Source organism: Pyrgilauda ruficollis, unplaced genomic scaffold (genome assembly GCF_017590135.1).
Source record: "Pyrgilauda ruficollis isolate IOZ18807 unplaced genomic scaffold, ASM1759013v1 scaffold6, whole genome shotgun sequence".
Taxonomy (NCBI): Eukaryota; Metazoa; Chordata; class Aves; order Passeriformes; family Passeridae; genus Pyrgilauda; species Pyrgilauda ruficollis.
Genome location: NW_024527710.1, coordinates 15,335,292 through 15,351,980, shown reverse-complemented (window position 1 = coordinate 15,351,980; position 16,689 = coordinate 15,335,292). Strand labels below are relative to the sequence as shown.

At 48.4% G+C, this 16,689-nt stretch overlaps 1 protein-coding gene across 2 annotated transcripts in view; it reads left to right on the top strand.

Moving 5' to 3' along the window:
- Nucleotides 1–16,146, top strand: part of PLPP3 (phospholipid phosphatase 3) — a 43,992-nt gene extending 27,846 nt beyond the window's left edge. For both annotated transcript variants that reach the window (XM_041483083.1, XM_041483084.1), the window contains exons 4-7: nucleotides 1,558–1,841; nucleotides 2,806–2,863; nucleotides 9,819–9,995; nucleotides 14,308–16,146. In XM_041483083.1, the coding sequence (XP_041339017.1) occupies nucleotides 1,558–1,841; nucleotides 2,806–2,863; nucleotides 9,819–9,995; nucleotides 14,308–14,433 (645 nt within the window). In that variant the 3' untranslated portion in view covers nucleotides 14,434–16,146. The remainder of the gene's footprint in view (nucleotides 1–1,557; nucleotides 1,842–2,805; nucleotides 2,864–9,818; nucleotides 9,996–14,307) is intronic.
- Nucleotides 16,147–16,689: the final 543 nt, after the last annotated feature.

The window sequence follows — 16,689 nt, the reverse complement described above, 5'->3', positions numbered from 1 at the left end:
GCTCCAGAAGGGGATTAACATGAAGGCATTTTTCTTGACAGTTAATTTTACATATCACAGTCCCTGTGACTACAGAGAGGCAGGGACAAGGGGGCATCCAAAAAAAAACCAACCCCACAAAACCTCTGCCTCAATTTATAACTCAGGTATAAAAACATTTAGAGTAATGAATGAAATCCTAAAGCTGTAAATCTGAAGCTTAAAATTTAGGTGTGTAGCGTGACAGAGAACAATTTAAATCTTTGGCTCTTTGGGAGAGGTGAGACATTTGGACTTCATTTCACAGCCTGATTTTCATTAACCTGCCTCTTAAGAGTCATGAGTGTGAGAAGTTGGATCCTCTGCTCCCTGACAGTGATTTATGGCAATACTGTCAAACCTCAGCACCCCTGACACAAGAAAAACATAATCTGCTGCCATGTGATGGCAAGACACCTTGAAATGCCCCAGAATAGCTGGACTTTTTGGAGGCCTTGAGAGGTCTGAATTAGGTCTGCTAGCAGCAAGTTTTGGGCCAGAATCTGAAAAATTTGGGGCTTTCTGTTTCTTCCCTTGTTGTGTTAGTGATTTTAAGAGAGGAAGGTAAGCAGGATGTGGGTTTATTTTCCTCCAAAATCAGTTTGATAACAGGGTGGTGGGTCTGGCCTCTCCTTCCCAACACACACTAATTCTTTATCTGGTTTATGTCAATTTTCTTCTCCCACTATGCTGGGGTGTTACTCCACTTCTGTAAAGATATGCCAGTGTGCTAACCCAAAATTTACTCTTTTGTTTCATTTATTGGATATTTCCATAAACAACATGCCAAGCACTGGGAGGGACGAGGGGGAGGATGGAGAGACACTGGGCCATGGCTTCTCCTTCCTCGCTCCAGAAGCAGATTCCTGGTTTGAGATCCCAGAGCTGTCTCAGCCCTGCATTCACACCCAGCCCTGCTTTTGCCTGTTGGACCCCTGGATGCCGAGGATTTTAAACTTTCTGTGTTGAAAGGCACAGACCCACAAGAGAATACTGTATTTGACCTGAGGCTGTGGAGAAGGCTTCCAAAATTGAATGATAAAACTGGGATTATGGGTGTGTGTTTGAATAGGGGTGTGTAATATCACAGGGTGGAAAACTTAGAGTTTAAGGTTTTAGAATATAGCAATATATATGGAGCAAGATGGAGGTTTTAGAGCGGTGGCTGGTCCTTCTTCACCTTCTTCTTCAAGGGTTTGTAATTGGACAGAAAAGTCCTCATTGCAGGACATGAGGGATTGGTTATTGGGTTAAAAGTGAAAATAATCTAGGTGTCATTTCTTAATTGGATAGTTTAGCCCTAAAAGACCTTGTAGAGAAAGATAGGCATTTTGTAGCTTGTTAGTAGAATGCTGTAGAACTCACAACTTGTAAGATTGTAATATGGATAAGAAATAATACACATTTGAGCCTGAATACGAAATACCATCTCCAGAGCTTCAATCCCTACCTTGACAGAGGCAGAAAAGAAGTTAAAGAATTGACATTTGCCCAGCATTTTTCCTGCTCTCTGACCTCTCTGTTGTTCTTTCCTCGCAGATTATAACGGGAGAGCTCTACCGCATCCACTACCTGAAGGAGAAATCCCGCTCCTTCATCCAGAACCCCTACGTGGCAGCTCTCTACAAGCAAGTGGGCTGCTTTGTTTTTGGCTGTGCCATCAGCCAGTCCTTCACAGACATTGCCAAAGTGTCCGTCGGGCGCTTGCGGCCGCATTTCCTGGCGGTTTGTGACTTGGATTTCTCCACCATCAACTGCGCCAAGGGAGTTTACATCCAGAACTACACCTGCAGGGGAAACGACAGCAGGGTGCAGGAAGCCAGGTGAGAGCCCCTGGCACCAGGGCCAAGGGTTGCTGACGCCAAATGTGGCTCGGGTTTCTCTGTCTGCAGTAGAGGATTTGAATCTGAAACTGAGAGTGGGGTTAGTTTGGATGTTGGGATGAAATTCTTCCCTGTGAGGGTGGTGAGGCACTGGATGGATTGCTCAGAGAAGCTGTGGATGGATACCCCGTTCCTAGAAGGCCATCTTAGATTGGGATCTAAACAGCCTGGTCTAGTGGAAGCTGTCCCTACCCATAGCAGCTGGTCTTTGATGTCCCTCACAGTACAAACCATTCTAGGATTCTATGAAGTGCTGTGAAGGCCATAAATCCGTTTTCCAGTGGGCAGCGGTTTCCCTTGGGAAGTGTGGCACTCAGCTGAATAGTATTTCTTTTCCTTTCTCTTTGCTCCTACACTATTGTTTCCCTGAGCTGCTGCTCTCTGTGGGAGTTCACCCCTGGAGCTGAGCTCATGGTGAGCAGCCCGAGCTGTCCCGTGTGTCACAGCAGAGCTTTTCCTCAGGGAAGGCTCCACCACACAGGGCTGCCAGTGCCTCCCTTTGGAGCTCTATCACATCCATCAGATGCCCAATTTTGACTTTGCCAGGGGCACATTCCTCATGCTGCAGTCAGGCTTCTGGAGAAGTTGCTCTCTTCTCATTTCTTTTGGGTTTCCCGGTTATTTGAGGCAAGATGATGAGTTATTGGGTTATCCTGGAAATAACTGCTGTCCCATGAGTAGGCCAGGAAGGGACAAACAATGCAAGCATCCTGTCCATCCGTTTGCTTTCTGCCTCACCAGCAAGCAGGGCGGATAACAGGGCTTTTATAACCAAAGAATTGGGGGTTGTGAGTCCCTCTGGTCTGGCACCCTCAGATGCCACAGGCAAGTCACCATATTATAGGGAGAATTGTAATATTGAGGATTATGCTGGCTGGTTCTGAGCACCTGCTTTGTTTTGCAGGAAATCCTTCTTCTCCGGGCACGCGTCCTTCTCCCTGTACACCATGCTGTACTTGGTGGTAAGTGACCTCACTGAGCTGATTGATCCCCTGTCCCCCATCCCACATTCCATACCAGTAATGGCAGGATGAGCGTTGGACATGGAAAGTTGGTTGGAAAAGAAGAGTCTGAGCTGTTGGTGGGAGGATCCACCCTCAGCTGCTGTGGTGTTTTTTAGGATAGAGACTCCTGGGATGATAGCTGAGCTGTGTGTGCAGCTTTGGGACGTGGCCAAGGTGGCTGTTAAATCCAAATCCTGCTAAATTTGTGGACAGCCTGTGCAATTTTGTTTGCACGCTGAGGAGAGTTTGGGGCGAGCCAGAATGTTTCATGGATGGAGGGGCAGGATGTGCTGCGTGGCCATGTCAGGAGGTGATGCCTGGTTCTGAAATGTGCCAGCAGAGCAGGTGGAGCAGCCTCTGCCCGCCTGGTTCCGGAGGGGAGGGCTGGGACTTGTTTTCCTTTGTCAGTGAGAAATGGCTCTGCCCTTCCTGCTCCTGGGCTGGGGCCGGGGTGGCTGCCAAGGTGCTTCCTGCCAGGACTGCGGGAGGCAGCGCTGCCCACACGGGCTGGACACACACACACACCCCCTTCAGGGGGGGCTCACAGGGATTTGTGCCTGGTTTTCCTTTTTTCTAAGTTATTTATTTCATAAAATATCAAGTTTTGTGTTGCTTTTAAGATTTGTGCTCCTCCTCCGTCCCTGGTAATCTCGGACTTGCAAGCAGAGGAACAGCACTGCGCTGATAAAAACATGAAACATGAGCTTTTATCTGTCAGCAGTGTTCCCTCCATCCCTTACCCTCTGGAAAGATAAGTGACCACTGCTCCCTCCAGCCTTTTCAGCCTTGGATCCCCTTCCCTGTGAGCAATTCAGTGTAGCTGAATCACTGAGCTTTCCAGGCTGTTGTGGGCGGCGTATTAAATTCTTTCTTTGTTTTCCCTCTTATTTTGTTCTTGGAAAACTTCTGAATTTCTCCAGCAAACGTTTTGGCCGTTTCCCCCCAGCTATTACAATGAAGAGCTGCCTTGGTGATGCTTCACAGGAGGCTCAGCCCATCGTAAAGCTTTCTGAGCTGAGTTTGGAGGCCATCACTCACACAGGCAGTCATTTATTTCTGGGAAGGTCTCTGGGCAGTCAGATAAGTCAGCCCTGAGATATTTTCAAGCCCAGCATCTGGGAACAGCAAGGACTGCCAGTCCCTATTAAGATGGTGATGGCTTCTCTACCAGGGCTTGACCCATTTGCTGCAGGTTGCGGGATGAACTTTCTTTTTTTCATGTGTTCTCTGAAATTCCAGCACTTTTGGAGGAGGTGAGAAACAAATGGGAATACAGAGCTTGTGGGGCAGAGACCCCAAAACTGCAATATGCCTTCCAAGTTCCCACAGGATGCACAGAAAACCTGCATGGCTCATTTTCCATTGCTGCTTTGCACCAATGCCTGCTGCCTGATGTTCTTTTTAACTTTGCAGCAGGCTTTAGAAGTGGTGTTTAGCTCCTGTGTGGTGCCTCAGAGCACAGAGATGCCTCTGGTCTCTCTTTGCTGCCCTTCCCTGTCCCCATATGGGAGCACTTGAGCTGTCAGCACTCGCCAGACTTTGCCCCACACCCCCCAGGACAACAGGCTGCTCCACTTACCCCTCTCTATGCAGGGGGCAATCCCTTTTAAATTATTTTATTTTTAATTTTCACCTTGTCCCAAAACTGTGATACGGCTGGCAGCAGACTGCCTGACCAGCTGTCCAGTTGCCTTGTGCCTTGAGAAGTCAGGAAAAATTACATCAAGTATTTGGTGATAAATTGAAGGGAGAAAAAGGCAACTTGAGACAAGACAGGTGAGGCAACAATCTTAAGGCTCTCTTCCACCTAAATGATTCAGTGATTCTAGCTTGTCTAGCAGCACCCTGCTCTCCATCACTCCAGTTCCCTGGTCACTGCCAGAGCCTGACAGAGAAATCTCACAGAAAAAGGGAGGCAGAAAATCAGACACATTGGAGAGGCTGATAATATCAAAAAAATAATTACAAGAAAAAAGAGATTATAGTAAGCTAGAGGGATTTTATTTGATGCAAGATAAACCCCGCTGTCTTGCCCACCTCAATGAATGAGTTGGGGTTTGGAAAGCTTGCTTAGAAACGTGGCATCCACCACGCCAGTGCCTGCAGGAGGTGTGTTTGATGGGTTTAATCAGGGAACCATCTCAATCAAGACAAAACGGGTGCTGCCCTGTTCCTGGGAAGTGAGGGCTGTGCTGCAGCAGCTGCTGCCTACACTTTGGATACCAGGAGTGTGCCAGGAGCTTCTGCAGAGCTGGGGTGTCTGTGGGGCTGAGCGTGTCCTGCAGAGGCCTGGCACATCAGCCGTGTCCCGAGCGTGTTCCCGATTGAACAATACTTCATATTTCAAGGATAAGTCACTTCCCGTCTTTCCTGGCGTTCCCTGGCTTCACTCTCGGAGCCCATTCTAAATTAAAATGTTTTCGAGTTTGCTTCACCTGGTGGAGACGGGTGCCAGAAAGTTCCAGTCAGTCTATGAAAAGATCCGTGGATTCCCACGCGTCCCGCAGGGCTTTGCCTGCAGTGTGGGGCTGGATTTGTCCAGATATTTGGTGAGCAGTGGCTGAGTGACCACAGCTTCCCCATTTCCTGGCACAGCAGCAGAGCCCCGTGCTATCCATGGGCTCCTAGTAGGAAAACACTGCTAGATGCCAAGGCCTGGAGGGCTTTGAGGGAAAAGTCCCAGGGAAAGGCACTTGCAACACGGTAAAATCCCCTGGGATTTAGTTCTGAATGCTGACACTTCAGGGCTAAGTTTCTCGCAGCCTTCTTGTCACCAGGAGTACTCAATTAACATCAGGCCTTTGTATAAAAAATTTTAAAGGGGAAATAACTCTTGGGTAATCCTCTTTGTCCTAATTTTCCTTGCTTTGTTACTCCTTGGCTGAGCGAGCTGTAATACATATTTATAGCAGGCTGAGGAAAGAGGAGGTATGGAACAGCTTATTCCATGCAGCCCTCTGGAGCTGACCCACACCTCTTTGTCTTGTTTCTGTGGATGTGGGGGAGTCTTTGCAGGGAGCAATGGATGCTTTCCACTCCCCTGGAGCATGTGAGGCTGTGATTTATTTGCAGCATGAAGTTGCCTGAAATCACATGAAGGGTGGGTGCAGAAAAGCTAAATTTAAATATCAGGAAAATTGAATTAATATCCCTCAGCAATATTGGCTGATTCTGGATAAAATGCAAGCCAGGGGTGGGTGCAGAAAAACTAAATTTAAATATCAAGAAAGTTGAATATCCCTCAGCAATATTGGCTGATTCTGGATAAAATGCAAGCCAACCTTGTGTATTTAATATGTATCAGTGGGTGAGGCAGAAGACTTCAGAATGGGATGTGGTGAGTTCTACTGGTGTAAATGGAAAATGAGAGATGGTGCTGGCTTTATGTGTTGGGAGAGTGTGAGGTTTCTCCCTGGAGCTCCTTGCTGAAGGGTGGAGAAAGTGCCCTGGTACAGCTGAGCAGTGATGTGCCCTTGTGAAGGAACCTCTGTGGTGGTTGAGAACTTGGAGCTGAGTTTAGTGGTGACCTAAGGAAGAGGATAAAATGGAATTACATCAGAGGCCAAGGCTGAGCTGTGAACTGAGCTGCTGGGGATATTTCTGATGGGGTGAGAGGCTGCTGTGCACTCAGCAAAGGCAGGGAGGAGGCAGACAGCACATGCTGAGAGGTCTTTGCCCATCTCCTGTCCTTCCCTTCTGGCCAGTTAGGTGCTAAAAGCCAAATTGTGCATTCCCCAGCCTCCAGCTGGCTTTGTCCAGACAGGGCAGTGCTTTTCGCTGGGATGAATTTGGGCTGGAGAGGTTTCAGCCCTGCAGCACTTTGGGTACCACTCTGCTTTGCAGATGGGGCTGGAGAAGGAATGGTGAAGGAATGGAGAAGGAGGTCACTTGGGGTCAGACAGCCAGCAACAAGCCCAGCTGTTTCCCAGAAGGAAACTTCAGGTGTGACTAAGGGGTTGATGGAGTCCAGCCCTGCGGCAGGGAGAGCGTGAAGGGATTTCTGGAGAGCAGAAAGCCCCGGGAGGCTGGAGGTGATGCTCTGAGCCTGTGTCCCCTGCCAGCTCCTCCTGGGCTTGCTCAGAGGCTGTGTGTGGCTGTGGGCACTCCCCAGCAGCACTGTGGAAGTCCCCTGGCGCAGGAAGAGCGATGTGACGTCCCCCAAACCATCTGCTTTGTGGTAACTCAGCCTCTGCCAGGAGACAGCGGATGGGAACTCCAAATAACTCCCACTCTGTGTGATCCCATTTCTCCCACCCTTGCTCCTGTTGGTGCTCCTGGTTTTCGCTGCCCTGTGATGATCTGTGGTGGAACTAACCCTGGTTGTGGTCTTGCTCTTCCACCCCCTCCTGGGAAGGGCTCCATTCCAGCTCCACATTCCCATCCAAATCTGTCAGTCTGTAGGAGGCAGCATTTCAGATTTTCTCCCAGGAAAAAAGAAAACCAAAAACAACAAACCAACCAAACAAAAAAACCCCCACCAAAACAGCAAAAAACACCTTCATAAGCAGATTTTCAGATAAATTTCCAGGAACTTCCCATTTCTTGGTAATAGCACTAATTCCTGCATTAGGGAAATTCTGATCCTTTCAGCCCCTAAATTCTACTTTCACTTTTTGACCTTGTCATATTAACTGGGTTTTTCTTTCATACTGAGGGCAGAGGCAAAGTTTGGAGCACCCCAAGTCTTACCTTGAAAGTATTTAGGGGATCTGGTATTTGAGAGTAGCTTTTATAATGCTGCATGTTCATAAAATTCCTGTGGAATATGAGGAGTGCTGTTACGCTCTTTTTTTTTTGTCCTTATGAATGGGGCATAAAGAGCAATTTTTCCATGGCCTTTATTGTGGCAGCTGAGCTCTTCACACTGGTGTTGCAGTGTCTGAGGGGCACAGGACTAAACCTGTGGGTTTTAGTTCTCCAAGACAGGCAGGTGTGCTTGTGAGTTGGGTGCTGGGGACTTGGGGGACACCCAGCACACCCCCTCTGGTGCCACACTGCTTTTTGCTCCTTTTCCAGGGCTGAGGATTGCACATGAGGGACACAGTTCAGCCACTACTTAATTGTGTCTTCAAACTTGCTGTTTGCTTTTTATTGCTAATTTTTAACTGATACTTTGCACCCTCACCTCTAGATGACTTTTTTAGTCCAGGCTTGTGGGGTGGAAAGATTTGAGAAGATGTCCAGACTGTGCAAAAGTGGCAAATGTCAGATTATACAGCAACAAATTTCCTTCTTAAGTGATTTGATGGGACAAAGACAGAAGATTAAAATAAGTCATCAGGTCTTGAATGTTCCTGCTAGAGCTGAGAGTGATGGTTTATAATATATAATACTTGGAGCTATTTTTGCTCTGCAGCAGCAGCAGCAGCAGCACACTGGAACCTGAGTTTTGCACTGTCACGTGGGCTGAGTTGAGGCTCTTGAACATGAAAACAGAATCATGGAATGGTTTGGGATGGAAGGGACTGTGCCATGGGGTGTGGGATGTGCACCATGGGGCCGTGGCTCCATTCCCAGCTCGGGCTGGTTTGCAGATATATTCCCCAGAATCACCATGTGCATTAGCCAGCACTGAGCTGTTCTGGTGCTGCTCCCTTCTATGTTAATTGGCTAACAATCTGGATAATTTGGAGCATCTGCTCCATTCAGACAATGTGATGTTTCATTTCTTCTGAAGAGCCCAGTGTGTGTTCTTTCCAAAAAGGGGTAGATGCAGTGTTTATGCAACAGCCAAACATACTGAACTGGCCAAAATTATGCTTCCCCCTTATCAGCTTCCCAGTTAGTTCTGCTTTTATAGGTCATTTTATGCTTTTACGTTGTCATTAAGTTATTTGTGGTTTCAGGGAACCCGGTGAGAGCTTCATCCCCTTTCATATCAAGTGGTGCAAACTGCTCTGGGTGTGTAAAAGGCATCATAAATGGGGAGTAAACCCCTTTGCAGCCCTCTGACGTAGCAGAGCCCTTGAAGGACCCTGTGTCTGACTGCAGTGCTGCATTTAGGAGCAGGCAGAGCGGAGCTGCAGGAGTGGGCTCAGGAGCCGGGCAGCGTTCGCCCGGCGCTTCCACACCCTTTGAGCCTCACTGCTCCCCAGGCCTGGAGGCTGCTGCGGCGTCCCTCCCTTCCCACAGCCTTCCTCCCTGCGCTCATCCACGGCAGGAGTTGCTGTTTTCCTGCCCTCTCTTCCCGCCCAGCTTCCCCGTTCCCACAGGAACCGGCCGTGCCCGGCAGCCGGAGCGGAAACGGGCCCGAGATAGTCACGGCAGGGCTACAATGTCTGCTTGACATCACCCCAGCGTCCTCCTCTCGGGCTCTGCTTGTCATTCCCACCCAGGGAGGGAATTCCCAGGCCATGCACTGGGGCAGCTGCTCTCTGTTTCCCTCAAACCCCGGGGCTCCAGCTGGGGAACATGATGGCAGTGTTGGAGGGTGGCATTGTGCACTTTGTTGGTGGTTGTGGCCATGCCTGGCAGTTCTTGGGATGGCTCTGAAGGTTTAGCATGCTGCATTGTCTCTTGATTTCCCTCTGAGAGATGGTATGAGTCCTAAATACCCCAGGTTTGTGACCTTGATTTTGTTATGTTTAATAATGCTGGGGAGGAATTTCTTTACTGGGGTGCCGTGCTGTGTGGAGGCTGAAGGAGAGCTGGGGTGCAGGGGGTCCCAATCCCCTGTTTGTGGCTCACTGAGGGAGGGCTGTGCCCATCCACCTCTGTCCTCATCCCCTCCACGGGTTAAAAATCCCTCCAGAGGCCACACAGGTGCGAGGAGCATCTTTCCATTTTGTCAACTCCCCCTCCTTGAGCCACAGGGCCGTGGCTGCCCCACAGAGCAGTTGCTGCTGCATTTTGGGCAAATTAGTGTAAATTAACGCAACCTTTTTTGTTTGTTTGTTTCCCTCTCTTGGCACAGTTCTATCTGCAGGCCAGATTCACGTGGAAGGGAGCCCGCCTGCTGCGTCCCCTGCTCCAGTTCACCCTGATCATGATGGCGTTTTACACCGGGCTGTCCCGCGTCTCCGACCACAAGCACCACCCCACCGATGTGCTGGCAGGCTTTGCACAGGGAGCCCTGGTGGCTTACTGCGTGGTGAGTGGGGAAAGCTGGGCAGGAGCAGTGCTGGGAAGGTCCTGTGGGAATAGCAGGGCCTTTGCAACACACCAGTTCGGCTCAGGTATTCCCTGTTACAGCTGGGGATGTGGTGGGAGGCTCCAAAGGCTTGGTCCAGGCAGCTCGGGGCACTGAAAGGTGTTCAGTCAAGGGAGGGTGTTTCCCTGTCCTCCAGAAGCTTTGACTTCTCCAGCTAGGTTCGTTTGCAAGGTTTTCCACCAGGAGCTGAGCAGAGAGTCTGGAGTGCTTGGCATTATGGCTCTTCCACACACAATCCATCCAAAAACTGGTGTCAGCCTGACCAGGGGAGGTGGCTGATGGATTTTCAGGGAGCAAAAAGGCTCGTGAAAAAGAGGCCAGCAAAAGCTGTGCCCACTTCTCTCTGCTGGGCTGGTTCTCATGCCACTTGCTCTCCAAAGGGCGACCTGATTGCACAGCCCTGTAACTCAAAGTGACACATGAAGATGTTTTAAATTGGCAGGATGGGGGGGAACCAAGTCAGGCAGCTGTCTCAGACAGACACAAAGGAGCCGGGGGCTGTGGTGGTTTCTGTGTCTGTGTGAACTCCCCAAAAGCAAGATTCTAACAGCTCACCACACTTTTTGTGGGGTTTTTTGTTGGTTTTTTGTTTTGTTTTGTTTTTTTTTTTTAGCTGCTCTGAAAGTAAATCAGCCTTGGGAACAAGGAGTTAAGTTCACCAATATTACATTTTGCAGGGAGAGAAAATAGGTTATTTATGTACTTCCCACTGGTTGATAATATTCCAAAGCCAAAACAAAAATGGCATTGTTGGGACATTTTCATGGAGTATTATTAACTCCGTGAGCAGTAGCTGTTGGGTTTTGCCTTTGCCTGGTGCCCATGTCCCATGCTGGGCTGGCAGATCCCGAGGGGGAGGTGGGAGCAGTATGTGTCTTTGTGGTGGGAAGTGGGATAACAGCCAGAGTGTGGAAGGGGAGTGGGGAGCAGGCAGTCCATCCCTGGGTCCCAGCAGTGGTTGCAGAAGGACAATAGCTCTCCGGATGCTTGGGATGGGTGTCCGGATGCTTCCTGGCTGGGACGAGCAGCAGGCCTGGCTGTCCCCTCCCAGCCCTCCGGCAGCTGGGAGCTGTGCTGGGAAGGGGAAGCTGTGGCAGGGCTGGGATAGTTTTCCTGTGTCATAGGAAGCAGCTGCCTTGAGTTTCCCAGGCAGGCTGGGGTTTGCTGGGAGCCTGGGGCAGCCTGAGCTGCTCTCCCAGCCTGCTGGTGGAAGGAGCAGTTGTGTCCAAACGCTTTGCAGGAATGGCTCAGTAACCTGGAATTTCTCAGGCTTCAGCTTGGAACTCAGGGAAGGGTTTGAGCCCAGCCCTTGTCCCATTCCATCGGCCTGCAGAGAACCAACTGTTCTCCAGAACCTGGCTTTGCTGGTGGGAGTCTTTGCCTAGTAGGGCCTGGCAGACTTTCCTTCATTTTGGGAGGCGGTGGCAAGGACAAGAGGAAGAGTCATCCCAAAACATCCTAGAGTTTGCACTGAAGGAGCAGTTAGCAGCTTTTTGCTGAAATTCTTGGTATGTCCTGATTGTTCTTGCCCAGCTCTCCTGCACGGGCTGCTCTGAAACAGAGGGAGGGACCTGGAGACTCATCACCTCCCACCCTGGGTCCTCCCGGCCACCCCTTCCCCCAGCACAGCCTTCAGGGTCCACCCTGGTGATAGCCAAGGGCTGTAAAAACACCACAGTTATCAGGCCATAATTTTCAGTAGAAACCAATTGTGGATTTCATCTCCGAAGGCTGCCCGAGCTTAAACCCAGGTCGTGCTGCAGCAGACACGTTTGTCTTCCAGTGCCTGAAATAACAAGCAGAAGACATTAATGTCAAGCACTTCCAGCTGATGAAACATTCAGACTTGGAGCCAGGGTGAAATACAACGAGGATTTCTCAAATAGAAATAGTTTTTATGCGCCTTGCAGGCAGCTTGCTGTGTGTTGTGTGGTTTATGTCTCATCTGAGGGAGAGGGAGAAGGGGAGATGTCAGAAGGACATGCTCCCAGTGTTGCTCTGGTTAGCTCAGAGGAGTTGTTTTAACCTCTCTGTATATGATTAAAAATTGCTTCAGTAGGATGAAAAGTAATAGGAATTGTTAAGTGGGAATGTGAGATACTGGCTTAAAATGCTCTCAGTCTTCTCCCATCAAGTTTTCTTTATGGGTGGAGAGCACCTTCTACAGGAAATGGAGCTAATCCAAGTGAAAAACTTAGCACGTTTATTAGTCCTTTTTTTGTGTTAAACAGTTCAAGCATTAGGAGGATTTAACACACTTTTAACCCCCAAAGATCACGTTTCATGATTCCTATAAATGTTTATATAACCTCCAGCCATGTTAAAGTGAAATACAGTTTAAAGAGAAATGAAACCCCTTAACCAGTCTTTCAATGAAACCTGAAAAGCAGCACAGTAAAAGCAAAAACAGCCAGTATGACACTCGACCATAACTTATTCCTGTCAAAAATAAGCACCAGACTCAAAGCAATCCCCAGATTCTTCTTGCACTCAGCAATCCCCTCCCATAAATTGATTTGTCATGGCTATCTTGGTGCAGAAGCTGAACACCTTTTTGATTGAATCCAGCTCTCAGAGGTAGATGAATGAGCGAGATGGCACCAAAATGCACCAAACCAGACAAATGGGGGGTTTGCAGTTATTAACAGCCCAAAAGAAAACCAGTGCCAGAGCAGTTCAATGTAATTTTACACTGGGATGCTGCAGCAAGGGGCCAGACTTCAGCTTGTGATCCTCAGGAGCATCAGCTGGATCCTTTATTTACCCAAACATACAAAGGCTGCCACTTGGATGTCCTGTAAACAACTTTATCAGCTCTGTTACACAGCCAAACAGACAGACACCAGCACATACATCAAGAAAAGAGCTGTTTTGTTCATCAGCCCCTTCTCAGCTTTTCCACAAAGCAGCACCAGCTCAGCTTCCTTCACCCTAGTTACAGTTGTAGGAGTAAATTGCTGCGTACAGCAGCTTTGCTGTCTGTCCAGCTTGAGCCTTATCTGCTGTGCTGATAGTGGCCTGCAAAAGTTATTTGCAAGGACAGCTTGACCTGCTGCACAAGGCTCTGGGTGGTTAGAAAATGTGGAGATGCAGGTAGGCCAAACCTTTGCTTTCTCCCTGTGTTACCCAGCCTGGAAGTTGTAATCTAGCATTATTTCTTTAAACACCTTGGAATTATTTTTTTCCCCTGGTTTATCTGGGTGCTTAAATGCATTTGAGTAGTGTGAGGGAAAAAAACAAATGTACTGCTGATTCCTACAGCCATGTGCTGCTCATCCTGGGATTTCAGCTCAGCAAACCCATGGCTTCAGTTGGGATTATTGGGGTTTAAGGCTTTCTGAGATGAGCTGTCAAATTTGGGCTGGCAGGGACAGTCAGTGGCAGGACGGAAGTTTGGGGCTGTGGCTCCAGGTGACAAAATGATGAATCCTTGCCACTTCTTGCTCCATCCAGAGGATCTGTGCTGTCTGACTCTTTTCCCTTCTGGCACGGGGCTGAGGTTTGGCAAGGGTGAAAGTGCCCCAGTCCTGGAGGACTGATAAGCTTCGTGCTGCTGCCAGAGGAGGATGTGGAAGTTTCCTCCCAGCACTTTTGTTTCTTATTGTGTTGCTACCTTCCGAAATTGCCAGGCTCTGGCTTTTTCACATCCGGGAGAGGGGTTACGTCACGGGGTATTTAGGAAGAAGGAGTCAGGAATAGATTCTCCTCTCCTTAGCCTTTGGCTTCCACCAGACCCCAGCTCTGTACTGGTGCCTTGGTGGGGCATGAGGAGCGTGGCTCACCATTGACTCACTGCTGATAGCTTTTAACACAGTTTTGACTTGAAAGCTTTTAAGTGCCTACCTGATGTCTGTGTGAATGAATTGTTCCACCGACTCCATCCCTGAAACCACTCAGGATGAGTCAGGCCGGCCCTTTGGAGACCTTTGTTATTTTATTGGAGTGCAGGCCGTGGATCTGTTTCCTGGCTTTTCAACCCGTTCAGCAGAGGTCTGGGTGTTGCACTCAGTGATGACGCAGTGAGAAATCAAGTTGTCCTCTCATGTTTTTACAGTTTTGAGAGGTCTGAGCCTTTTTCTCTGCTGTACAGAAAGGTGGTAGCAGGCGCTTGGGATTTCACAGCTGTTATGGGCAGGAATTCAAAAAGTGCTATTTTTGCTGCTTAAAGGTGTGTATATATTCCGTAAACCAACTTTTTGAACAAACCATCACCCACTGTGGCTAAGTTTGCCTTTTCTACTTATTCCTGCAGGTGTTTTACGTCTCAGATCTCTTCAAACCCAAGACAAAGACTTGCCTGCCTCCACCTCCCATCCGGAAGGAGATCCTTTCACCTGTGGACATCATTGAGAGGAATAATCATCACAACATGGTGTAGAACTTCGAGGAACCAGATGGGTGTTGCATTTTAAACTTTTTTTTTTTTTTTTTTTTTGCAAAAAAAAAAGTGACTGCTGACAGCAACTACCTGCTGCTCTCAAATCTCATCAGACAGTAGAATGTAGGGAGAGACTTTCTTGCCCAACCAGTAAAGTCTTACTCTGTGGTCTTTTCAACTTGCGACATTTGGATGAAAGGGGTGGTGGTGGTCAACTAAGGCAAAGGCAATAATGAGAAAGGAAAAAAAAAACAACCCACACTACACAAAAAGCTGAACAAACAAAGAGAGGTGCCGGAGTTCTGGGTGTGCAATTGGTTTGAGTGTTCATGTTGTAGTGAACGCCAAATTGTTCCCAGCCCAGTGAACACTAAGGGATTTTTGGAAAGCTGGCCATCCTAGGTTTTTTTCTGACTAAGAAGATTTCCAATGCCTGCGAGAAAAAAAACCAACTCACGACTAAATTGTATAGCACTATGTATGAGCAACAGCACTGAGTCAAGATCTGGGATTGGTTTGTAAGAGTTGCTTTTTTCTCTTCTTCATCCTAGTTTATTTTTGCCTCCTCTCTTCCATACTGTGACTTAATTTAGAAGAAGCTTGCCCAGTCCAAGGTCTCCGAAGGGTCTCTGTTCTCTCTGCTCACACTAGACTCCTTTAACGAGCGGCTCGAGACGCGCCGTGAGGCCGGAGAGCTCCTTCCTCCGCACAGAGAAGCCACATTTCTTCCTCCCCGCTCGCTCCCTGGCGAGGGCTCATCCCACCCGAGCCCCTCTAAATGAAGAGCATCCTCCACTTCCCAGCCATCCCCTTTCCCCCGAAGGAAAACCCCAGCAGGTTTCGTGCGCGCCCGCCCGCGGGAGCCGGCGGTTTGCGCCAGGGCAGCGGCGGCGCTGCCGAAGACTCGTTCGCACTACGACCCCGGGGCTGAGTCCCGGGGAAACTTTTATTCTGCAGTTTTGGGACGGGCTGCTGGGCGGCACGTCCCGGCCTGGGTGTCAGTCGGTTTGTGCATCCCCTCCTCTCCTCCTCCTCCTCCTCCTCCTGCTCCCTGGGGCGCCCCGGGGTGCGCCGTGGCAGTGCCAGGTCCTGTGCTCCGCTGGGTCACTCCGGTGGGAAATCAGCTGTGCCTCTCTCGGGTGTGATGATGGCATTTTTTTTTTTTGCCCAGAAGCCACAGGTGCTTGGTTTGCAGCCCTTCCACGAAGCGCATTTGCAAAGGGATCCCGCAGAACACGCAGAACGGCCATTTGCACATCCTTCTCACAGAATCCGTCCTATCATTTCAACTTATAGCAAGCTATGATTTTTTTTATATTATAAATATTATATAAATAATGTATAAAACCTTAAAAATTAACTATGTAAAATATTATTTCTGAAACAATTTTAGATATATCCACTATGACTATAAACTGTGTCCTGACCTGTGTTATTTACATTTTGCTGCTTAAAAAAGCATTGAATTAATTTTTTTATAGTCGACTAAAATATTGTAGTTCTGTGGTAGTAATATTTTAATGAAAATAACTACAATTAGAGACATTTGTATAAAAAAAAAACATATTAAATTGTCTGTATTTTTGTAATGTTCCATTTTGTAAAGAGAAGAATATTCAAAGACTTTTGTAGAATACAAAATTGAAGTTTGTATCTGCGAAATTATTGCTGTATAAATGTGCTTTTTAAATAAAAGCTCATAACACAACTAAACATCCTGGTACAAGCTGCATTCTGTCTTTGGGTTGCCCTTTCCTTGCCAGAAAAAGAGGGTCCTTGCCCAGTGGGACAGTTGGAAGTGTGATGTGGATGTTGGATGGCATTTGGGGATGTGATGGTACAAGAGGGCAGCTGAATAAAAAGGACAAGGTGCCATTTTTGATGGGAGTGATGAGAAGGTCCCACCAGCTCCTGCCTGGGGGAACTTGTGGATTTGCATTGATCTTCTCTTTTCTATGTCCAGTCTTAAAGTAAATCCCATTTTACTGAAGGCATCCCCTTTACTTTAACAATCTTACGAGCTTTAAAGAAATACTATGGAAGTAAATAAGGTCTGAAGAGCCACAGCCCAGCTTCTGGTTGTCCTGGACAGCCCCTGCCTAGGAGGGCTCCCAGCTATGCTCTGCACAAACACCTTTCCCATGAAAAGCAGGCACTTGGCAGCTGAACCAAAATCTTGCAGCTTGCTGGATTGCGAACGTAGGTGGGAGGGGAAAGAAGCAAAAAGAAAAAAATCTCACAACAACATGTGCTCAG